Raw genomic sequence first — 14,290 nt, 5'->3', positions numbered from 1 at the left:
TATGCTTTTATTTAGCTGAAGAGGTACAAGCACAAAAGTTGCTGGATCTTATTCCCAGGAGGGTACCTTGCATCATGGTGGCAATGACAGCAATATCTGACTGCATGGGGCCCCAGACAGTAGCCCAAAAGAGGCCCGCCCATATGGTATTATTCAGCTGAAAAGGTACAAGGGTGAATTCTTTTGCATTTGAACTATTACACATTGTGGTGTACTAAAACACTAATGACAGTAACTTTGTCATGCATAGGGGCCCAAACAGTAGCCCTAAGAACGGGCCATGCGGTACAACCAGCTGTTGGCTAATTTATCTAGCTGAAAAGGTACACGAACAAAACTTGTTGGATACTGCTCCCAGCAAGACTAATTTCATTGCTGTAGCAACAACAGCAATATCTGACTGCATGGGGCCCCAGACAGTGGCCCAAAAGAGGCCCGCCCATGTGGTATTATTCAGCTGAAAAGGTACAAGGGTGAATTCTTCTGTATTTGAACTATTACACATTGTGGTGTACTAAAACACTAATGACAGTAACTTTGTCATGCATAGGGGCCCAAACAGTAGCCCTAAGAATGGGCCATGCGGTACATCCAGCTGTTGGCTAATTTATCTAGCTGAAAAGGTATATGAACAAAACTTGTTGGAAACTGCTCCCAGCAAGACTAATTACATTGCTGTAGCCATAACAGCAATATATGACTGCATGGGGCCCAGACAGTGGCCCAAAAGAGGCCGCCCATATGGTATTATTCAGCTGGACAGGTACAAGGGTAGATCCTTTTGCATTTAAACTATTGCACATTGGGGTATACTAAAATACTAATGACAGTTACTTTGTCCTGCATATATGCCCTCACAGTAACCCTAAAGATAGGCCCTGCAGCCCAACCAGCTTTTAACTAATATCCCTACCTGAAAAGGTACATAAACAAAACGTGTTGGATACCGCTTCGAGCAGGACTAAATCTATTGCTGCAGTATTGACAGCATATCTGCCTGCATGGGGCAAGACGGCGGATAACAATTAAATCATCATGGTCTTGTCCCCAAAATGCCAGCCTCATCGATGATCACTCTGGACTTCGGTTCAGAAAACAAGAGACGATTCATAAACGTAACCAACATTTCACGTGAGCTTGAAAGAAAGCAAACAGGTTTGAGTGAAGCTCTCATTAGTTTTCATGCTCTGACTGGTTGTGACTACAACTCTGCGTTCTACCGGAAAGGCAAGTCTGTACCCTTCAGTTATCTAGAGAAAGACCCTGATTACGTTGAGGCACTGAAGTCCCTATGCACCAATGCTGTCGATAAACCTGCAGTGACTGCATTTGTTTGCAGGATCTATGGATTCAAGGCATTGGACGACATCAATGAAGCCCGGCACCAGTCTTTCACCAGGATGACTAAAAGAAAACAGCAAGCGGTACACGTAAAGAAGATCAATTGCTCATCTTTACCACCATGTGAGAAGGTACTGTTACAACACGTATTACGGGCAAACTTCGTTGCTACGATGTGGAGCCATGCACATACCAAACAACCAACCAAAGACCTGCACCCACTGAATTATGGATGGATCGCCAATGATGATGGACTGTATGTGCCCCATTGGTATGAAGGAGAAGCTCTACCCGATACATTGTCCAGTGAAGACTCGGAGCCAGTACATGAGCGTGAAGAAATGACTCTGGCTTTGGATGCTGTCGTTGATTCAAGAGATAACTATGCAGAAAATATGAGCAAATACGATATGGACGTAGCAGATGTTGATGATGACAGTGAGTTGGATGATCAGCCATGGAGTGATGACAGTGAGAGTGAATGTGAGGATGAGGATTAGGTATGACCCTTGATGAGAACGTAAACAATTACTTGTGCCATTCTATGTCGTAAATAATCATTATATTGTGACATACATCAACACAATAGAACGGGCAGAAAGGTAATATTCTCTATTGACAGGAACTTATGGATTTCATAGTTATTATGTAATAAAACCCATCTGTTTGCAGTGGTTAAAACAAAACTTCCACCACACCCTGGAGCAACATTTCATCTGCTTGACATGTACAAAACCTGTTACCCAGAACCTATGAGGCTGTTGAAGATTGATGTAGTTTTGATATTTTGCCTTTTCTTGGTTGACCCTAACATGTAACATTAGTGTATTACTCGCTAAATCAAGTGCTGTATTTTCCATGTACTGCTGTGACAATGGACAATAATAATGTCAGCAGCTTACATTTCAGAAAATTCCACTGACTTACAGTACTTGTTACTTGTCTGTACATTCCTAACTTTTGTACCTAGCTATGGGAATCTAGTAACACTCTTTCGTTATAATTCTGTGTGCTAAACTTTATGTTATCAATGTTGCCTAAGATATACAAAATGGTGTCCAATTGACTGTTTACGGTACATTACCCTAGTGTACATGTATTATGGATGTTACTATATGTTATCATTTTAACCAAAACTGTAAATATATTATTTCAGCAAGTGATGATGTTAACATGCCTTCATATGATTATCACTGATAAATCATTACGATCAATGATTGAGCAATTTGAATCAAAGTATATCAGTTCAATGCTACAACGATGGAGACCAACTTTGAGTTAATTAGGGCCAGTACAATGTTTTAGGTCATTCTGAAAGATACAATTCTGGCTACACAAAGTATTTTAAATTACATTTAAAAAAAGTGCACCTATCATAGCGTTCAGGTATGGTGGTATTCACAGTTTTGAATTTCCTCGCAATCCAATTATAAGGTACGTTACACTGGATTTCTAACGAAGAAGACAAATAACGTTGTTAACCAGGTCCAATAAATCATAAATCTCTTGCAATTATATCATTTCTGTTTTCTCTCACTGCTCGTCCAATCGTGGCAAGAGACAATAAACATGAAAGGAGGGGCTATGTTGGGCTATACTGTCTGGGCCCCAGTGCAGAACGAAGTTGGTGTCATTGGTAGATCTACTTAGGTAAACCTAAATGTATCAGCATCAATGCTGAAAGATTCACCCTTGTACTACTTTGACTGAATAACACCATACGGGCCTGTTTGGGCCACTATGAAAGACAAAGTTACTGTCATTAGCATTATAGTATACCCCGATGTGTAATAGTTCAAATGCAAAAGGATCTACCCTTGTACCTTTTCAGCTGAATAATACCATGTGGGCTGGGCCCTTTTGGGCCACTGTCTGGGGTCCCATGCAGGCAGATATTGCTGTTTTTGCTACAGCAATGTAATTAGTCTTGCTGGGAGCAGTATCCAACAAGTTTTGTTCATGTACCTGTTCAGCTAGATAAATTAGCCAACAGCTGGTTGTACCGCATGGCCCATACTTAGGGTTACTGTTTAAGCCCCTATGCTGGACAAAGTTACTGTCATTAGTGTTTTAGTATACCCCAATGTGTAATAGTTCAAATGCAAAAGGATCTACGCTTGTACCTTTTCAGCTGAATAATACCACATGGGCGGGCCTCTTTTGGGCCACTGTCTGGGGCCCCGTGCAGTCAGATATTGCTGTTGTTGCTACAGCAATGTAATTAGTCTTGCTGGGAGCAGTATCCAACAAGTTTTGTTCATGTAACTTTTCAGCTAGATAAATTAGCCAACAGCTGGTTGTACCGCATGGCCCATTTTTAGGGCTACTGTTTGGGCCCCTATGCAGGACAAAGTTACTGTCATTAGTGTTTTAGTATACCTCAATGTTTAATAGTTCAAATGCAAAAGGATCTACCCTTGTACCCTTTCAGCTGAATAATACCACATGGGCGGGCCCCTTTTGGGCTACTGTCTGGGGCCCCATGCAGTCAGATATTGCTGTTGTTGCTACAGCAATGAAATTAGTCTTGCTGGGAGCAGTACCCAACAAATTTTTTTCATGTACCTTTTCAGCTAGATAAATTAGCCAACAGCTGGTTGTACCGCATGGCCCGTTCTTAGGGCTACTGTTTGGGCCCCTATGCAGGACAAAGTTACTGTCATTAGTGTTTTAGTACACCACAATGTGTAATAGTTCAAATGCAAAAGAATTCACCCTTGTACCTTTTCAGCTGAATAATACCATATGGGCGGGCCTCTTTTGGGCTACTGTCTGGGGCCCCATGCAGTCAGATATTGCTGTCATTGCCACCATGATGCAAGGTACCCTCCTGGGAATAAGATCCAGCAACTTTTGTGCTTGTACCTCTTCAGCTAAATAAAAGCATATTTTGCCCCCCTATTTTGTGACCCCCTCACCTACCATGCAGGGTGTGCCCCGGCAGCAACACATTTTATTGATGCTTGGTCACCTACCAACACAATCAAGCCACCAAACCTTTTGTACCTCTTCAGCTGAATAAACCTTCTGGGCTCCCGGACTAACTTTGATTGTGTAAACTCATAAACCATGAACTTTGGAATCAGTTACAACTATATACTGAATCCTACAAAATCTACTAAGCCTTCAGGTTCTAATATTAGAACATCACATGATATGCAAGGCGCCATCTTGTCAATTGGATATTTTTCATTTTGGTATTCGTATTTTCTTCTTTCGTGATTTTCTTCTGTTGTTTAAAGGAATCTGGACATAGATTCTGATCTGGATGATAAACCCAAAAGTAATGATCGTACTGGTAAGTAACGTACAGGTGACTGTTATAACGTTAAGCTATGCATTTTTATACCACACACTTTATTATTTAAATCACGGTCACCAGTGTGCAAACTCATTTCAAATATTACTAATTTTGAATTCGAATCGGAAAATCTTTCATATAATGTATGTTTATGTATTTTTCACTGGAAATTGAAAGTGTTTTTTTTTCTGTGACAATGACTTTGTTGTCTTTAGTTATGTAACTGTCCAACACAATGTAATCATCTGTCAAATTTGCATTGAAAAAAGGAAGGAAGATCAACGTGAGAGAATCTCGTTAAAATAGGGTTTAATTGGCTAGTAGAATGATTGTAGTTTGAACATGAACTTTGCTATAATCGCAATTTTAAAATCTAAATGATGGTTTATCAGAGACACCCTGATATAAAGACTTAATATAACTTTAATATACAATTTAACATACTTGTTTTCTGGTAGTTATATGAGCGGTTTACATACTCCTCATATTTGTTAAATACGTCTAATGTGTACATTAATCACCGCAGATGTAAAAGCATATCAACATTGAATAGTTTACACGGCAAACCTTCATAGACGGAATAAATACTTAAGCTGTCACATTGCCATTTAGTACAATCCTAGATAACTATGATGGGTTTACCCCTCATGTGTTGATGCCATGGCGGTGGTTGCACAAAATCGTTCATGGGCAATGTGCTTAGGTTCTACATGCTCACCAACATCATCACCTTGTATATCACCAGCTTGCTCAACTGACCCAGGTAGCTAACTCTGGTTTGCCTCTGGTTATGACAATAACATCATCATGATCACCTCCAGCACTCTCAACATTGTTAGGAACTTTACACATCTGACCCTCCTGACACTTTGACTTTTAGGATAGTACACAATATAAGCAGGGCTTCCTCTGTCATAGCCTACAAGCCTAAACTTCCCTTTTCACCTCTGGGATCCAACTTCTTTTTGTTTTGAACATAGGCATAGCAAACAGTACCAAAAGTATGCATGTTGCTGATGTCTGGTTGCTGACCAGTTAATACTTCAAATGGGGTTTTCGAGATTCTAGAATTGTAACATATGTTGCGAACATATGCCGAAAACATTACAGCATCAGTCCACAGACTTTTGGGCAACTAGGATTCTAACAACAAACATCAAGCCATCTCGAACAAGGTACACCAAGCTCTTCAACAGTACCATTCTGATGTGGTGAATATGGAGCTGATTTCTCATGCTTTATGTAATTTTTCACGAGGAGAGATTCAAATGCCTCAGATGTGAATTCCCCAGCTTGATCACTCCTAATACACTTCACATAATATATGGGGTAAGATCAGCAAAAGATTTCTCAGTGGCATGCACATTGTCACTCTTTGCTTTCAGAAAATATACCATGATAAGACCTGAGTAATCATCCACCACAAAACTAATTACGTACCTAAAATCATTTTTGGCGGTGGGAGCAATTGGACCAGCTAGGTCACAATGTAGCAGTTCTAGTTAAGAACTTGCCCGCTTATCTGGCTCTCTATTTCTGTATTCCGTCATTTTGCCTTCGATAAACACCCAGCAATCGAATTCACGTTTCCCAATGATTTCAATGTCATCGACAACATTAAGGTTTGAGAACATCCCTAACATTGCAGTGACCCATAATTTTAAGCCATTCTTTCAAAGTGTGGGATGCATGTTAGGATGATACCACATTATTCAAGAAATATAGACCTCCACACTTCTCAATGTTTAACTTAGCACCATCTTAACTTACCAACTCAGCAGAATTTGGATTGAACAGAACCGAAGCACCCCTATCAGTAGCTGCTTGCACAGAAAAGATATCTTGTTTGAAAAGAGAAACATACAATACATTCTTTAGAATTGCATTTTGGGCATTCCCATTGGAATCTACCAAACACATATTAGCATCACCTTTTTTCAAAGCAATATTATTTGTTTTACTACCATCGGCCAGTTCAAGTAATGATCTGCTGCGTTGAAGTAATCATCAAATCTGATGAATTTTGTGTCATCGTTTATAATGTGGGTTGTTGCGCCACAATCCACGAGTAAACCTTTGACCTCATGTGTTATTTTTAGGTCACCGGTATCTAAGCCGACCTTTAAAATGAAACTATGTTCACCTGTGTCATTGGAACTAATTTCCGAATTGTCAACAGATTTTGCAGCATATTTCTTCCAGCACTATTTTGTATTATGTGTGCTGTTTCTGCAGACATCAAACCATCTCTTCCTTGTGTAGCAATCTGCAGCCCGGCGCCCTTGTTTTCCGCACTGGAAACATGCCCATGTAAATCCTCCAGATCTACTCTACGCACTGGATTGCAGTTTCATCACGATGTCCGCGCTTGTGACGTCACGGCTGGCCTTTTCAGTCTCTTCAAAGCACCTAAGTGAAACTTTGAATTTACTGATTGTATGAGTTTTGTCTTTCTGGGTTATTACGGTTACAGACGGTTTAAACTCTGCAGGTAATCCCTTCAGGACCATAGCGACCAACAAACTGTCACTGATTATTTCTCCTGATGTTTTAAGTGACGTTGCCGCAGTTTCAGCCCTAAACATGTAATCTGTCACACTTTCATCTGCAGATTTTTTTTCAGGGAGGTTAATTCTGTATACAAAGATATACTTCTTGGCTTCCCCTTGGACAAGTAATGTTTACGCAAAAGTTGTAGTGCCCCTCCTCCGTCCTTGTTGGCATCACCTAGCGACAAACTCCTATCATCCAAGCATTGGACTAGTTCCGCGAATGCGTCTGCATTCTTCTCACTGTCTTGCGCTATTGTATCCGCATCGTCGCATGCTGGCGGTGGGCGTGTAATGACGTTGTGAAGTTTCTGTGGTCTCATGTATCCTAGAAACTTCACTTCCCAAAACTCGTATTTCATTTCGTCACCGTCGAATAGCAGCCGATACCTACTGGGCCCATAACCTGTTGATGCCATGGCTGTGGTTGTTCAAAATAGATGGAAAAGACGAGCGGTTTTTAGTAACGTGCTGTTTATTTCATGATAAACGGAAGAGAGAGAGGATGCATACAAACATATCATACACACCTGTACAGTGTATGCACACGAATATGTTTACACAATAACAATGACTACTCACCTAAAGGGATAGTACAGTTATAGCTTTCAAGTGATTGTGTGTCTATTAGTGAAGATATTTACCTACCCGTTGACCAAATTAAATGGTTTAAATTATTTTCGCCATGCACTATTCGATTATAGTTATGATCTACTTAAAAATGTTGCAACTTAAAGGAGTAAATGTTCGGTTGTTAAGCCGTATATTGGCAATATTCTTTTGTTTAGTATTAAGTTGTTTTTATTGGCAGACTTGTCAGGGACGTAATAGTTGCAGCTGTTTGTACTTTGTATTGTCATGCGTTGTATTAACACCACTGCTCATAATGATCGAGTTCAGATATCATAAAGATGTCAGTGCTTGTACACCTTTTTGGCCTGGTATTAGGTGACGTTAATATTTGGCTTCTAGGATGCGTATATACTGTATAGTCATTTCTCATACTTTTCAATTTCACTTATTTCTTATCTTTGCAGTGCGTCAGGGGCTCATTTAATTCTTACCCACAGTCCTCTTGATTTTGACCAATTATTAGTCTAATTTCACGCTTAAATATATGGAAACAGAAATCTATGTTATGTTGTTTATTCTGTCTGCTACATCTTCACACTAATTTCACCTATTCGTGACACATGCAATACTAAGGGAGAGACAATTTAAGGCTGGGTTTTTCTTACGAAGCTTGCTTAATTATCTATCGATAATAACGTCATTTTTAATGGACTTAATAATCATCTTTAATGTTGTCAGTGATGACTGGTTTTACGGACTCACTAAACACACCAACATTTTGATTAGAACAACAATTCTCAACAATACAAAAATAATTTAAGCTGATGTAGATAGAATATATGCTTTCCAAACTCCGATAATGGAAATGGATTCTTGAACAATTACAATATTTTATTCTTAACTGGTAATTGGTACAAGATAATCCCGATCAATCCTCTAGTATAGACCTTTCATATTGCAATAAACTTATATATCATAACGTGAAATTTAAGATGCTATTGTTCGTGCATACACTGTGCTTTTAACCATTTTGCATGTCCACAGAAGCCGAGTAACGATCATAATTATTTACCTAATCTGAGGGAAATATATTTTGTCCTGCCCTGTTTTACATGTTCATTATTACTCTGGCTCACACAAAGATAGCATAATTGTTATCGCAATCGTGGTTGTCATCATTATGGAATGATTATCATCTTTAAATTTTCATAGCCACCGCTATCACCGTTACCGTCACCACCATTAACATCAACACCAACACTATTTATTCCATAAGATGATTAATGTGTCAAATATATAATTGTTTGATAGCTGATTGTCTTTTCTTTTTTTCAGACAAAATAAGAAGACACAAAATAAACAAAATGGCTAATACATCTCCCGCTACCGAAACTTTATCGGATAACACCAAAATGAGTAAGTTCTTTCTGCCTCCTGATATTTACATTGTCTATAGATAAGCTTAATAAACGAATCCGTGGGGAACGACATATTTTCATCATTTTCTGTTTCATTGCTGCCTATAAGGAGAATATTATACTTTAGTTCGTTGGTTTCAGTTGCCATAGCAACTGATACAATGGCTTCAGTTCACATATTTCAGTAGCGATTCTCAGGGGTCACACGTGGTGTGGTGACCGAGTGTTACCAGAACTCTAATACTAGTTTTGAAGGGGTAAAACTCCACATGTATATATGTGTGAATGTGTATGTGGTTTACATTTGCATTTTGTTTTTATCAAAAACTCCTTCAAGTCGGAAATTGATAGGAAGGTGCACAATTATGAGAACCTGTGTCTGCAGACCAAAAACGAAAAATATAAAAGAAAGCGATTATATTGAATTGATATGCAATTAATAAACTACTCAAACTGAATAGGAATGTGTATCACGATGGGGACTCCCACAGCGAAAGGATCAGGTCATTTTGCTGTCACACCAAGGTGTAATATTGAGTAGACATGCAACCTTACATTTGTAATAGTAAATACATATCAAACTATGTGGTTACTTTCGGCATTGGTAAAATGTTTGAAATGAAAGTGTTGGTGTATCGATAGCATCAAAACGAATGGTATATATTTTTTTTTATTTGAATTTTCGTGTTCATATTCCGATCTCAATTGTTCATACGTTGACTCCTCTGCAACCTTTGTGTGCCAACTTATTAGAGATCAATGTTTTGTTGGTTTGTAAAAATTCTTAGTAAGTACAGATAGTATGATTCTGTGAGTTCTGTAAAAAGAGCCAACTCTTGCTCATATCAGACACCTGGTCCTCAACAGGTTTTCAAAAGGACCGACGGTTGATTTGTGATATTTGTGTGAATAATGTGGTATGTGGATATCGGACCACATAACTATTTTAGGACAGTGCTGCTCCCTTGTAAATATTCCTTACAAGCAAGAAACCATAGTGCCCTTGGTCTCTTGTTTTCAATAAAGAACAATTTTTTAATCATACTGAGTCAAGGCCGTTCATGTTTCGTAAAAATTCTCTTTACAGATTTTGGCAGGTTTAAGGTACGCCTAGCCGAGCTCCTCACAACTGAAATCATACTCAGTCTTGCAACGTTCTTCATGTTTCCTCCTGCTAAGATTGATGAGTTACGACATGCGCAAAAGAGCCCCGGGCTACTCATGGTCTCCTTAATGGAAGAAAGGGGTAAAATAAAGCGTAATGACATCTCACCCTTGTTAACTGCTCTTGATAAGTTGGAACTTCAAGGTTTACTAAGCACGCTGAATCGTATTTTCCAGGGATCCGAAGGTAAGGTGAAGTGCAATATATATCTGACTAGAGACTGACACATGTACGACCAAATAAATGACGGAATACAATGCCTGCATACAGGGTAAAACGTAGGCTAGTCTGTTATTAAACTACGTTAATGTGTTAAGAACTAAATACCTGAGACTAATTACCAAGTCATTGTCAAATACAACCCAAACAAAACGACTGCTGCAAGTTAGCCTGTGTAAATATCACATCAGTTCATAACTTGAAAACATGTTAAACTGATTATTAGGATCATAAGTAAAGTGTTTGTAAGCTAAATGTAAGCTATATATCAAGTATATTAATCAGATTTTTGCCCATGCCACGCTTTCTCAGAGATGACGTCCTGTTAGTGGTTACAGGCTACATTTGTCGTCGTCATCATCATAATTATTATTATGATATATATTAAGATTATTGTTGTTGTTGTTGTTGTTGTTGTTATTATTATTAACCAGTTTCCAGTAGTATCATAAAACATAACCAAGAATAAAACACTGTTATTAAAGCTGTATGTCTCTATTATTTTGAGAACAGATAAGACATGCCTGTTTGTACGATACCTCAAGACGTTTTACAAACAACTTTATAGCAAGATCAATCCAATACCCTACATCCGCGAAAAGGTGTTTCGTGTGAATGACATATTTGTAGAAGGTGGTATTGAAATGCACAGAAGAGACACTAACGATACCGAACGTTTGTTGGAAGGAAATAGAATGGAAGCCGTAAAGCTAAACACATATCGCGATGTATTTAACGATGACATAATTTCTTCAAAGCGAATACTGTTAGAGGGCGATCCTGGTTATGGTAAATCAACGTTTACATTACAAGCTGCTTATGACTGGTGCAATGCATCTGATTCATCTCCATTGAAAGATGTAGCTATCTTTATCTTGCTTCCACTAAGACTCCTCGGCGGTATATCGTCGGTTTGTCAAGCGATCAAACTGATGTTGATGCCAGGTGAATCAAATCTAACGGATGAAGACATTATGGACATTTTGAGAAACAGCCCGGGCGCAGTGCTGGTTTTTGATGGGTATGATGAATATCCGGACAAAGATATTGAGATATCAGAAGTTATGAAAATCATCGCTGGTAATATGTTTGCGAACTTTAAGGTAATAACATGTACGAGGTCATCCTATATACCTGAGAATCTTGATGTAGAGACGGTCAATCTTCGTTTGACAGGTTTTGATAATAATGCAAGGGATGACTACATCAGAAGAGCTGTTGCTGTTAACAATAATCAAGCGGCTAGGAGAATCAATGATCTTCTCACTAGAAGTCCTGTGTTAAGCGACATTTGTCAAGTACCTCTCTTCTGTGTGATGTTTGTGCATATCTCTTACGATTCAAAAAACATTTTATCATTCGCGTCTGTTACCAGTTTTTTTAGGCACATTCTAACGTGCTTTTATGAGCATATGCGGAACAAAATGGGTCACGCTAGAAAACGAAAAGACTGTTATGTCATTCCAAATAATCCAAAGCTTAACAAACTATTATTTGATGCGCTTACTGGAAAGACTCAGCAGATTGTTTGGCAGAAAAACGATTTTAAGAACAATGTTGGCGATGGATGTTACAATGAACTTATCTCAATAGGTATCCTACTTGAAGAAGACATTTTCAAGATAAATGATACACCAGGGATGGCGGCGGTTTCTGTTATCGAGCGAACGACTGTTGTCAGATTTTATCATAAACTATTTGCTGAATGGTACGCAGCCAACTATCTTTCAAAGTGTGCAGGGAGTATGGAGCACGGAGCTCTTTGGCTCCAGAAAGAGTTCGAGAAAATAAACCCTGTAGATCTACAATTTGTCTTTAGATTTGCTTGTGGACTCAATAAGAAAGCATCATCAAGAATCATCAAGTATCTGAAAGGAATTAAGGACGGACAATCTTTCGCAATACTCTGTTTCTTTGAACAAGTTGGTGAGCCTGATGATGAAGTGGTCATAGTAAAAGATTTATTAACAGGAGGCGTTACCATCAGATCCACTGATAGTAGATTCCTTCAAAGGTTAACAGTACAGATTCTTGACATTGCAGCTAAAAGGGACGTAAGTATTTCATACATTACTATTGTCGCATGATTGGTATCAGTATACTTTAAAACCCTGGCATGGTTGAATTCAAACCACATCCAATCGAAACAGTATCCGTGTGAACATCATTCAGTTCAAAAGTATTTATATGAGGATATTGATGATATGATAGTTTTCTCTTATATACGAATATATCATGTTTTACCAACCTGCCGCCCCCCCCCACGCAAAAAAATATTAATAATACAAATAAATATAAGGAGCTTATGCTTCAGGCTCGTATCGTCAGTCGGGAGAAACTGTTCAATCATGTTTTTGACATTCAGCCATGGCACAACTGGACAGCTACTATGGATGCCCGATCCTCTTTGGCAACCGCACACAAAGTACTTATTAACAAAGTCATAGCCTGATAGTTATACAAAACAAATGCATAGTCTAATTCCAATTAGAATTAAACACTAGTCTTCTCATTTCTTTTACTGTGGAATTCTTTGAATTACATGCGCAAACTCTCTTTGAAAGTATAAAGTATTAAAGATGTAACCTGACTACAGAATAATAGTACGGTATATCATTAAGAACTGTCTGGACAAATAATGTGTCGAATGGATGACCATGCGAAAAAGGAAATAATGTTTTACCATATACAATATTATTTGAACGAATTCAATATTCTCTAGTGCAAATATCGACTTGGTCAATTTGAGGATAGTTTGTTGAATTTTCACTGTTGGAGATAAACGGCTGTTTTAATTTTACAAACTAATAGGTGAATCTAAGTTCCTCACGAACTGAATAAATACCACAATATATACAGACAAAATTCAATCATCGTTATTTAGAAGGATACGATGAAAAGATTTAGATAAGTGCATTCAGTGTACTAGAAAGTAAAGCTTTGCACTATAGGCTCATTATCAGATGGATAAGGGAACCATCACACTAACCACAGAAATGACAAAACGAAGTAAACAAAAACAGTTTCTTTGGTTGACACAAATATATCACATTCTTCTACAAAGATAATGCAAAAACAAACTATGCTGAATATATTCTAAAGGCGGGGCTTAAAGTACCGTATGCGCTATAGAACAATGTGAGATGAGTAAGGAAAACATGATATCAATCACGGAAATGGCAAAACGAATAAGGGGTCACAGATTTCTATTCAGAGCAGCAAGCATATGGATAGGACGTCCAACTTCTCCCAAAAATCACTAATGTATAAAAAAAAAACATAGCAATGCCGATGTCCCTGGCTTAAATTGCACGACAAAAAATAAATTTGTAAAAGTAAGTTGGCCTGACGTTTCGATTCTAGCAGGATCTTCTTCAGAGGCTAAATGACAAGTTACAGTAACAGAGGGGACAAAAACACGTACAGAATACAGACAGGTTAATGAGCACGGTGAACACAATGAGATGGATGAAAGGGGATTATAAGTAGACAATGGATGGTGAGAAGAAAGCAACAGGGGAAGAGGAGAGGAAGGAGATAAACTGTGGAGGGACAAAGAGAGGATTAAAGGTACAGGGTAGGGAATAAACTGGAGAGGGACAAAGACAGAAAAGTGTGGAGAAAAAAAGAGGGGGTAAGAGCTGTGAGAAGATGAGTGAAAGGGGGGGGGGAGGAGAAAGGGGAGAAGGAGTAGGAAACAGAGGAAAAGTTAATCATGTCCTTC

At 38.5% G+C, this 14,290-nt stretch overlaps 1 protein-coding gene across 1 annotated transcript in view; it reads left to right on the top strand.

Annotated features, from left to right (window-relative positions):
* The first annotated feature begins 4,479 nt into the window (after positions 1 to 4,479).
* The window catches only part of LOC139982840 (uncharacterized), a 54,846-nt gene continuing 45,035 nt past the window's right edge, over positions 4,480 to 14,290 (top strand). Inside the window, exons 1-4 of the mRNA XM_071995945.1 lie at positions 4,480 to 4,639; positions 9,100 to 9,180; positions 10,270 to 10,533; positions 11,080 to 12,620. Coding sequence (XP_071852046.1) covers positions 9,129 to 9,180; positions 10,270 to 10,533; positions 11,080 to 12,620 — 1,857 coding nt within the window. The 5' untranslated portion in view covers positions 4,480 to 4,639; positions 9,100 to 9,128. The remainder of the gene's footprint in view (positions 4,640 to 9,099; positions 9,181 to 10,269; positions 10,534 to 11,079; positions 12,621 to 14,290) is intronic.

This window comes from Apostichopus japonicus, chromosome 16 (genome assembly GCF_037975245.1).
Source record: "Apostichopus japonicus isolate 1M-3 chromosome 16, ASM3797524v1, whole genome shotgun sequence".
Lineage (NCBI taxonomy): Eukaryota > Metazoa > Echinodermata > Holothuroidea > Aspidochirotida > Stichopodidae > Apostichopus > Apostichopus japonicus.
The sequence above is the reverse complement of the archived record's forward strand: the minus strand, read 5'-3'. Positions and strand labels throughout refer to the sequence as shown.